General features: G+C 40.5%; 1 protein-coding gene across 1 annotated transcript in view; it reads left to right on the top strand.

Moving 5' to 3' along the window:
- The window catches only part of PALLD (palladin, cytoskeletal associated protein), a 36,615-nt gene extending 25,939 nt beyond the window's left edge, over window positions 1-10,676 (top strand). Inside the window, exons 6-11 of the mRNA XM_010134109.1 lie at window positions 1,079-1,173; window positions 5,774-5,906; window positions 6,887-7,094; window positions 7,825-7,990; window positions 8,826-8,959; window positions 9,943-10,676. Coding sequence (XP_010132411.1) covers window positions 1,079-1,173; window positions 5,774-5,906; window positions 6,887-7,094; window positions 7,825-7,990; window positions 8,826-8,959; window positions 9,943-10,115 — 909 coding nt within the window. The 3' untranslated portion in view covers window positions 10,116-10,676. The remainder of the gene's footprint in view (window positions 1-1,078; window positions 1,174-5,773; window positions 5,907-6,886; window positions 7,095-7,824; window positions 7,991-8,825; window positions 8,960-9,942) is intronic.
- The last annotated feature ends 535 nt before the right edge of the window (window positions 10,677-11,211 follow it).

Raw genomic sequence — 11,211 nt, forward strand, 5'->3', positions numbered from 1 at the left:
GTTTCTATTCTATGATTCTGCACTGCAGAGCTTACGTGGATGTTGCCTTACTGCTACCAGTCCAGGGGGCAGAGAGACAGATGTAAATCTTCTGTACCTTTATCAAAGAGCTATTTAAAACTATAATTTTTCAGAAGTTATTAAAATTAATACACTGTTACATAAAAGTACATACACTTCTACTACAGTATTATTTTTATATGTAATTTTTATATTTGAGTCTATTGTGTGTATTTATTAACACCACCAGATGCTTTTACCCCTTACACAGTGAATTCTACAGAACCCTGGATGGCAGCAGTTCTGGCCTCAGGCAGTCCCATCCCAAATTTGTCACCACTAGTGCTTGTGGTGGACAATCTGTCTTTTAAAAAACAAAGTAAAACAAAAAAAAGGTGGACAAATACATCAGAGCCCATGTTTTATTTATCATGCATTCAAAATAACCTAAGAGGACTGAACCACCTCCAGCATCCACCAGTGTGGAGTTGTGGGCTTCGGTGCGATTCCTGCCGCCAAACCAGCCGTGCTCTTCAGAGAGGACCCCTTAAGCACTTGTATAATTCTTTTGGGGTTTTATATTCGGGGGGGAGGGGGGCGCGGTTAAGCTGTAGCCCGACCAGATCAAGTGGATCAATCCACTCTGGAGGCAGCACCTCTGTCATTAACCACCAACACTAACCAAGTGCCATTTTCAAGATGTTGAACTAGTTGTCTTGTCTTTCAGACCACTTGCCGTACACAGAGAAAGCTCACACCCACATCGATAACTTAGGCAATATACTTTTTGAAGGACTTAATTACCAGTGGTACCAATGATCTTTTTTGAAAGAAAAACTTCGAGGCAGACATAGTCAATTATTCCTGTCTAGTCTGTGGGAGATTGGAAGCTGATAAGAGACTTTTATATCAGAAGGTATCCTGGCAAATGATTTTCACTGATTATGCAAGAAAAGACTGTATTACAGGTTCTGTAACAGGTGGGAAAGAAAGAAAGAAAAGAAAGATCAGTTTGAACATTTATTAGTATTACACGCTTTAAGTCTTTTAATCTTCCTCCTTTCCATCATCGTAACAGGGCAGAATAAGTTGCACGGGCAGGCTGATGGTTCAAGCCGTAAATCAAAGAGGCCGCAGTCCTTGGTCACCTTCTGGTCAGCCTCATATAAGAAGGTACTCAGTGGGGTTTGGGGGAGTTTTGTTCTGGTTTTTTTCTTTTGATAACATATGTTTTGCAAAATTATTATGGTAAGATAAAGAATGTGAAGTAAGAAGGTAAGTTGAAACCATGACAGTCAGGCAGAAGTGTGACATCTGCTGTCTAAAAATTTCTGCAAAGCTTGCACACGCAGAAGTATAAGCAACCTCTGAACTGACTTTTATGTTTCTCTAATTTTCCCTGTCTCCTCCTCCTTTCTTTGAGATGTTCACATTAATTACTCCTTATTTTAATTACATAAGGTCCTTCCCAACAGCTAATTGTCACTTAACATTTTTTTAAAACCTCTTGCCTGACTAGGATTCTACCAGGAACATCTAATTTCTGCAGCTTTTAGTTAAGTACTTTACCTATTTAAAGAAACAGCAGAAATAGCTGCATGCCAAAGAAGTTTATTAGATTTACATTAGAACTATCTTAGTATTTCAGTGAACATGGAACAAACTGGGCTGCTTGCAATCCTGAAAGCATTTCCCAGTGTCTCACTGGGGCATCCTACCAACTGCTCCTCTAACGCTTCACGTTTAGGACTGTGAAGCCCAAAGCTCAGAATGCTTGTGGAGCGGATTATCCTGCTGTCGCTGCAGTTTGAGAACAGCCCCCAAAACGCTGGGTCCATCTGGTGTAGCCTGCCCAGGAACTAGGGCACTTGACACCTGCAAATAATGGGTAAAAAAGAAAAGCTGCCGTGAAGAGTCAGCTGAGTCAGTCAGTGCACACAGGGGGAGAAAGGGGACACGTCTTTAAAAAAGGGGATGGGAGAAAGGAACACAGGTGTGGGCAAGAGAGCAGCGAGTGGCAGCTCTTGCATCCTTCTGAAGGATAAAATGCAGGTCTCTGCAGCGGGCAGAACCTTTGGGTAATAATGGAAGAGGCTCTTTTTGCAACCTCTCCAAACGCAATTGGAGTCTGAGCCTGCGTGTGGCTGGTACTTTGTTTGCTGATTGAGACAAGCGTGCAGGCAGCCACTGTCACTCTGGTTGGGCATCCAGTAGAGTAATGAATTATAAATAAGAGATTTCCGTATAGCCGTTTCATTAAAAATGGGGCAGTTGTCGAGGATTCTTATTTCCTGTAAAATCACCGTATGTGAAGGGCTCATCCTGATATCTTTCCTTGCACAAGGGCTGTTTCTGCTGAGCATTCAGCACAATACTAGTGCTGTCTAGTGATGCTTCCCACTACTCCCATCACCCAGTTCTCCCCCCGACTGATGAAATGTGAGCGTGTAAAACCCTCCTAGGACAGGCTCTCACCATCGGCTTTTCCAATGTAACATACCACAGTATTGTGCTCCCCCATATACTGTGCTGTTTGTCACCTGTATTGCCACATGCTTGTGATAATTAATACTCCTGTGGTATTACAATATTGTTTCATCAAGCTTTTCTGCTAGAGAGCAACAAAACTTTTTTTTATTATTATTACAAGCTTAATTATTAGCTTGATGAACTTTATGACTTGTTACTTACTGTTGACAGGCTTTTTCCTGAAGGACTTTTAATCTCCTACAGAATGTGTTCTGGCAGAGCTCTGCTTTTTGTCATCTTCACTACATCACAGACATTTTAAAATACTCTTTGTAGTTGTTATTTTAATTTTAAATGTATTTTTCTAGAATTTGCTTAACTTGCAAACTTCACCTTCTCAGCTTTACTTTGTGGGTCGAGGGGGATTTTTGACTTGTTTTGATGTGCACAAAGCTTAGGCTCAATTCCTTGGACGTGATGGTGCTCAGCATCGTAGCACTAACTTGAACTTTCATCTCTTTTATCCCAAATTAGTGTTTGCAGCCATAGTCTTCCCCAGCCTCTTGCTCACTGAAATTCCTAGTGCGTTTGTGCTGTTCGAACCCACAAAGTCTCCCCTGGACACATTTAGTACGTGATGTCAGTAATGCTGAAACCAGTCTTTGCAATTTGATGCCCACATCACAGCTCTAGAGAACCCACAACTAATCCCAGGGTATTCCAGTCTATTGCAGTTGGTAGTTCCTAGACACCTGAAGTACTTGGCTCTACTAAATTCATTATTTCTTTAAAACCACAAAATGTTTTAGAATTAAAATAACCCTAGTTTCACCTCTCAAGGTAAAGGCTTAAAAAGTAGACTGCAATTTTAGAGGTAAATTTATAAAAAAGGTAAAAAGAAATGCATCCTTTATTTCTGGCTCTAGACTAGATAGCATGCTTGTTTAGGTTTCTTTTTAAATATGTAATTTGAAAACTTTAGTTTTCATGATTCAAGAACATCCTATAAAAAAAAATCTTCGGTCACAAACTCTTCACCTTTATGCTTTCACATTTCATTTAGTGTAAGATTTGTCTCTGTTTTGACCGGTGCTGCTGCCTTGTGCAGCTGCAGCAGTGAGATGGCCACCTGGGCACACTGCTGGCTCATATTCAGCTGCTGTTGACCAGCACCCCCAGGTCCTTTTCCGCTGGGCAGTTTTCCAGCCACTCTTCCCCAGTCCTGGAGCATTGCAGGGGGTTGTTGTGACCCAAGTGCAGGACCTGGCACTTGGCCGTATTGAACTTGATACAGTTGTCCTCGGTCCATTGATCCATTCTGCCACTGTTCCCCAAGCCTGTAGTGTTCCAGGGGGTTATTGTGACCCAAGCACAGGACCTGGTACTTAGCCTTGTTGAACGTCATAAAATTGGCCTCGGCCCACTGATCCAGCCTGTCCTGATCCCTCTCTTGCGCCTCCCTACACTCAGGCAGATCAACACTGCCCCTCAACTTGGTGTTGTGTGTGAACTTACTGAGGGTGCACTCGATGCCCTCATCCAGATCATTGATAAAGATGTTAACACCAACTAGCGCATAACATCGCTTACGAGCTGTAATGCAGGAGCTACTGAAGCAGCTTCAGGCATTTTGAAGTGGCAAAAAATACTGGGTGCATAAGACCTGGGATGTGGGCACCTGAAGACTTACAGAAGCTTTAGTGTGTGCAAAGACGTCAGTCTGTGTTCCCCAATTCAGTATCCATTCCTACGTTAATAAGCACCATGGGCTAGATCCCTGCACCTCCATTTGCCTTTAGTTATAGCTGTGGGAAGTCTGTGATTAACATGAAAAGGTCAAAATTTATCTTTATGACAGATAATGCTGCAGCAAAAGTGATGACTGGTCGGAATGCAAACAGAACAATAATAGAGAGAAGGGCAGCTACAGAGAAGGACAAAATAAACCGAATTCAAGCAATTCTAATTAAATTTACCTCAGTGGAACAGAGCGTGCAGCTTGAGTGTTTATCATCCACACAGTAGCACACCGTCTTGTTTTCCAAATGCAGCTGTTGGGGGGTTTCAGCTTTTTTTGTTATGAATTATTTTAACCTAAAGAAACACCCTGGGCAGTAGAAAACACAGCATAGCCACTTATAGAGCAGCATGTATACTGCGGACACCGGCCAAAACGGAAACACTGGCAAAAGTTAACAGAAAGTGGAATTCAGAAAAGAGAATTTCACAGTGGAATGTCATTAGTAAAAGTTATCTTGGAGGATATTTGACCAGCTCCTTTTCACTGCAACAGGATGTTCCTGAAGGCAGCAACTGGCTCCAGAATGGAATCCACTGGAGCTGATCAGGCAATGACAAAAACTGATCTAAAATGTCGTTTCAAGTTTCCCTGATTGCTAAATCACACAAATGGAATAACGCTAATTTCAGCTGGAGAAAAAAATCCAGTTAAATTAGATGAACCACCTAGAACAGCCACTGCTGAAAATGGATTAAATGAATATCCATGATATTAAATACCATGGAAGCTTAAGGTGACTGATACTGTTTCTGGGGACAGGAGTTATTTTTCCTTCTTTTTATTTTTTATTAAACTTTTAAAGGTATCTTTATGAAGACCAATTTTTTTCTTCCGATTGCTCACAAATTAAATTCTCATTGCCTTGACACCACAATTTGTTGGCTTTGAAAATGTTCAAGAATATCTCAAACAAAAAAACTTTTAAATGAGGACTAAATATCCACAGCACTTTAACCACAGAATTTTCTGTGTGGTCTCCAGTAGTGCACAACAACTAAGTCTGATGTGAAAAGTCTCTTCTCAGCTGAGATGAGTCTGCTTTTAGCTGCTGTTATTTTTTTAAAGATTAACATAATTAACGAGCAGTACTTGTGCTCTCTGGGGAAATCAGTGGGATTAAATACACAGGACTCTAGAAACAGGTAACTTGAAGCTATATGCTCAGGCCTCCCAACTTTATTTGTATTTCAGTGATACAAAGACTTAATTCCAATCGAAAATACTATCAATTATATTATTACAAGCAATTATTCTGCAGCGCAGTTGTTTTCTAGATCGTATTTTCCCATAACATGTGAATTAAATGAAAATAATTAATAAGTGCAGTGTCATAATTAACTCGGTCTGAGCCAAATGCTACCAGTCTATGCATGTAAATATGGAGTGATTACGGTATGGGTCAAAGAAGCAGTTTAAAATGCAAAGTAGTCTTGTAAGTGATTTTGGTTCTTCTGAGTTGGCAGCAAAATAAAATAATTTACCTTTATTTCATGTTATTTTAAGACCACGATCTCGATCAAGGGACAGTGGTGATGAAAATGAACCAATTCAGGAACGATTCTTCCGGCCTCATTTTCTGCAGGCTCCTGGAGACCTGACTGTGCAAGAAGGAAAACTCTGCAGAATGGACTGCAAGGCAAGTACCACACAAAGGGCAGCAGCAACCTTTCGGTAACGTTAGCTGACTCACAATCCCAGTTAGTTTCTTTTTAAAGCTATTTTACCTATTGGCAGTGTCAGAGAGTGTCAATATGTTCATTAATCTCACTGCTTATAAGGAAGCTGACCATAAAGGTTTGCTTCCCCTCCAATGAAAGTGCTTCAGGCAAATCCTACAGCTCACAGTAAACTGGTTTTTGGAACCCGGGTAATGCGGAGGTGTGGGGGGAAGTGGCACATACTATAAAGGCAGCATGCTTATCCATTTTAAGTCCTTTTACTACCTGAGTTTCAATCCCCTGTTAAAGTTTCAGACAATATAATCTTGATTTATGACCTCACTTTAATAGAACTAATGAAGGCTTGGATGACTCCTGTTTACTTTACACTGCTATTTTTGGGAGAAGCTGTTTGTTTTCAAGCAGTACCCACAGCAAATGGCACGGCTTTCAAAAGTACAAGACTTGTTCACACAGACCAAGCAGTAACTAGTGCAGGTGGTGCTGTCGCTAGGTTACACCTATGTGGAATGGAACTTAAGAGTTCAGTAATTAGTCAGCCAGCATCTTTTTGTCTGCAAGTTTTCCACAAGAAGATAATGTAGAAACGAGTATCTTCTCATTCCACCTGAAGAGCAAACAATAAAAAAAAGACAAAAGGTGTCACCCTGCCTTTTGTTTTGCAATGTATGATTATTTAGCTTCTAGCATATCTAAACACTGATCTTTTTTCAGTCACACCCATGAGACATCATGGAATTCAAGGAGTTGCCAGAAAGTAAGTAAGTAAATGAATACAACTGAGTCAATGTGTAATTCAGGACAGAATTAGATCTTTAAATCTTGTGGTACACCTGCAGTAGCAAACAAAACCAAACTGCTCTAAAGTAACAAGTCAGGACTCCTCCAGTGTTTCGTATGGCTAAGACCATTTCCCATTATTCTGTATACGCTTAAGGTTAGTGGATTACCGACTCCAGATTTAAGCTGGCAACTTAATGGAAGACCAATTCGCCCTGATAGTTCTCACAAAATGTTGGTGCGTGAGAATGGTGTGCACTCCTTGATCATAGAACCCGTCACAGCCAGAGATGCTGGAATCTACACGTGCATTGCCAGCAATCGAGCTGGTGAAAATTCATTCAGCCTGGAGCTCATTGTTGCAGGTAACACCTTCATGCTAAGTTTCCACACTGAGCTCTATAAGGATCACATGAGAGTGGAAAACTAAGTGCCATCAAATGTCATGGGTGACGGGCAGGGGGGTTAGAAAAGGAACCAATCAGTAACAGGACTATGGTACAGTTACAGGTGATATATTTATGTCATGTTGTGACATCAGTTGACTGGCAAGTAGCCTTTGTGCACACAGTTAAGAAAAGAGGGCTGTTACCACAGCTCAGGCCACAAACCAGACTGTTTACTGGAATGGGGTTTTTAATGGCAAATTGTGCAGCCCCGTCTCTACCTACCAGTGGGTAGCTGCTGTGATACGATTTGTGTGCTCCGCAGCATGTTACACTAATGCCATTCCGGCCTGCTGGTAGAGCAGTTCCTTCTATAATGAAAGCTCACCCTTTTACAGAATACAAAGGAGCACTGTTTAACAAGGGTAGCGCAGCCCATTTATCCAGTCTTCATGCTCCGCACTTCAGCTCTTTTGGGGATGGAGGGAACTCCGCTTAGCTCTATCAGCAATCACTTTTCCCCTGTTGATACACTTACGTGACTGTTTTCTTCAGATGAACCAAGACTGGACTTTGTGATTAACAAGGATAACATTAAAGTTTCCTGCCACTTAGATTTGTCATTTTTGGTTTTTTTAGCACGTTGCTGAATGCTGTTGTACATTTTCACAGACTAGTGTCAACGTGACTGCAATCTTTATTTTCACAGCTAAGGAAGTACACAAAGCACCCGTGTTTATAGAGAAGCTACAAAACACAGGTGTGACTGAGGGATTCCCAGTGCGACTGGAGTGTCGAATCTCGGGGGAGCCATCTCCTCAGATATTTTGGAAGAAGGAGAACGAGTCACTCACATACAATACTGACCGAGTGAGGTTAGACTGACTTAGAATAATTTATCCATGTACAACTTCAGTGACGATTGATCCTGTAATACATATGAAAACCTAGGTCATCTTAAGAACGGCAGCTCATAAATATTTAGTTACTGTAATAATTTATGATAGTTACTCAGACTTGCAGCCAGCCTGGTACCTGAGCCAGAACTAAAATTCCTTGGACTTAAGCAACTATCTTTGCACCTTAAGCAACTGGATAAGTAGTTTTTTTCTTCTAGAACTAAGAATTATAGAAATTTACTGATGTAAACCTAGGCTCCCAAGTAAAGCCAGCTGCTTCTCAGCAGAAATGTTGATTCATAACTCTGCTGCATAGTTAAGCAACTAAGATTCTGTATTTTAATATTCTAAGATCTAGAGACTTGTCTTCAATATCGATAACATTTTGTAGGAATGTTTAAAAGCAACCTCATTGTATTTTGCAATAAAAGGAATTTGTTATTGATACAACACGGACAAATTATTGCTGTTCCTCTAAATAACTAAGAGCATTTCAGTACCTCATTCCTCAAGTTTTTTATGCTTTCCCCAAAAAGTCTGGGTAAGGTCCCACTACTTAAATCAGATTTCCAGATGTCTTTATGCATTTTTGCTTCTTTTCAATACAGGATATTAAACTGCAAAATTATCAAGCCTACTTAAGGTTTTATTTTCCACTTGCTAATTTCAGAGGAAGTTCCGTATTAATGAAAAGTGGACTATAATTAATCTGTAACTAGGACTGGGTCAGTTTATGACGACATTTTAAAATAGTCTTAGCTGTTACGCGTATGCAATTTAAGCAGTCATTTTCTACTTCTCTTTTGTTCAGCATGCACCAGGATAACTACGGCTACATTTGCCTGCTTATTCAGGGAGCTACAAAGGAGGATGCCGGCTGGTATACGGTTTCAGCTAAGAATGAGGCTGGGATTGTGTCTTGCACTGCCAGGTTGGATGTTTATAGTAAGTGACTTCAGTTTTTGTGATCTCATTAATCCCCCCAAAAGCAACAGTTCTCTAAGTTACAGTTTATCCACAGAATGGCTTACATCGGTCTCTCTTTCTTTCGTTTATAGTTTCTCCTCAATAGTAACGATCCACATCAAGACAACAAATGCTCTGTCAAAGTACATTTCACCATCTTTCAGATACCTAAACCAAAACAAGCATGCATGCTTTCTGGTTTTGCTTAGTATATTAAATATAGCTAATTAACAAGAGATAACGGCATGATGACATTATTTTTGTGGATCATTATTACTATTGCTCTGCTAGCACTTCCCTAACCTTTTGTATTCTTTTGTATATTAGTCTGTAATACACCTGTGACAGCTACCAGAAGTGCAGTAGATGCGTCATGGCTTTCTGCTTAATTTTTCGGTTTGTTCCAATGCAGCTCCTTACGTAGTGAATGTTTTCTTAAAATAAAATCTCTTATCAGTCTTCTCATAACAAGAATTAAGGCGGGGAGGGAGGGGGGAAGAGGAGATTGGAATGGTTTCTGGGGTGGTGGTGGTAGTGTGACTTGTGTATTTGGGACTTGGTTCAGCATTCTTCAGCGTAGGAGGGGTGACAATGGCAAGCAGATGATTTCCTTTCATATGCATCAAATAAGTCTAAAACAGGCCTGTCACCGTAAGGTCAATGCACGGAAACAAACCCCTTGCTGTTACCCTTCCCCGTGCACAAGGAAAGGTAGAAAGCAATGCCAGAAAGGCAAAGTAACAAACACAGACACTATTGTTTTTACTTACCACATCTGAAGGTGAAACTAGATGCTGAGGAAAAAAAAAAAAACACCACCAGGATATGAAACAAACTTACCTTTGGTATAATGGCTGCTCAGAAACTAGTATCTCTTTTACAAAGGGCTGATTGTGCATCTGGCATGCTTCGTTGCACAGCTCATGATGGCTAACATTTTTTCTTTCCTTTTTAATCTATAGCTCAGTGGCAACAACCACCTCAGACAACCAAGCCAAAGAAGGTGCGGCCTTCAGCCAGCCGATATGCTGCACTTTGTGACCAAGGACTAGACATCAAAGCAGCTTTTCAGCCTGAAGCAAATCCAGTCCACCTGACAATGCCATCTGGCTTGGTAGAGAGCGATGACCTGTAGATCCCGCTGCTGCTTCCATCATTTTCTTTCAAAGCAGAAACACTGAAAGCCATTGCCTTGACCAATGATACTTCTATGTCACTTTATGCAAAGGCAGACACCTTCAAGTACAAAAGATAAACAACAAACACAATAACCATATATTCTGTATGCAATATACCAAATTAGAAGAATAGATAGATTATTAATAGAAGTGTACACACTGCACAACACATCACATTCACCAGTTCCTTATACCTAAGTTGCTCCAGCTCTTACGAATAACTCTTTTCATAAAGGCCAAAATACATCAGACAGATTTTTCAGGAGAGAACACTATTTCTCACTACATGCCTCCAGCAGCAGTCTAGATGATACACAGTTTTAATGGTGCAAGATGTTTTATTTGAGGACATCAGATCACAAAGAAAATTAGAATGTATGGTTATCTATAGTTCTAAAGTGGCAAAGCATTCTGATGGCTACAATGTACAAGTGCAATATTGTAAGAATAAAACCGAAAGGGACAAGGAAGAGACAACGTAAGCAAATGCTGTATCTCTGCAAACTGCTTTATTCAACTACAATGAAAAAATATCTTTCCTTAAATACTGTTAGTGCGGCCAGTTCTATAAGGCAACATCAACACCATAACTTCAAATTCTTTTGTATTTTTCGTTTTTGCCATCTAGGAGGAGGCTTACTTAAAAACACACAGCAAGCTTAAGTAATTTAACCTCTTCAAGATGATGAAGAAAAAGAGCTGACGCGTAAGAACAGTCTGCTCCAGACTAATCATACCAGCAACTAGACAGGAAAAAAGTGCCAATAGTAGGAACAACTGCCGTACATTACTGCAAGGGGTCGGAGGGGGACAGGGCAAGAGGTTGTAACTCTCTACATCCTGTAACGCTGTAATACCCCCATTCAGGAATCTGAAATTCTAAGGCGAGATGAAAACTAGGGAGTGTACGTATGGGACGTTCGACTGTTTCAGCTTGTGTAACGTGTATGAGGATTTTAGGAATGTATAGTAAGTGAAAAATGGGTTGAGAATGCAATATGCATTTAAATGATGAGTACATGCCACAGGTGATAAGCTTGCAGATCGGCAGAA

Source organism: Buceros rhinoceros, unplaced genomic scaffold, assembly GCF_000710305.1.
Source record: "Buceros rhinoceros silvestris isolate BGI_N320 unplaced genomic scaffold, ASM71030v1 scaffold10604, whole genome shotgun sequence".
NCBI lineage: Eukaryota > Metazoa > Chordata > Aves > Bucerotiformes > Bucerotidae > Buceros > Buceros rhinoceros.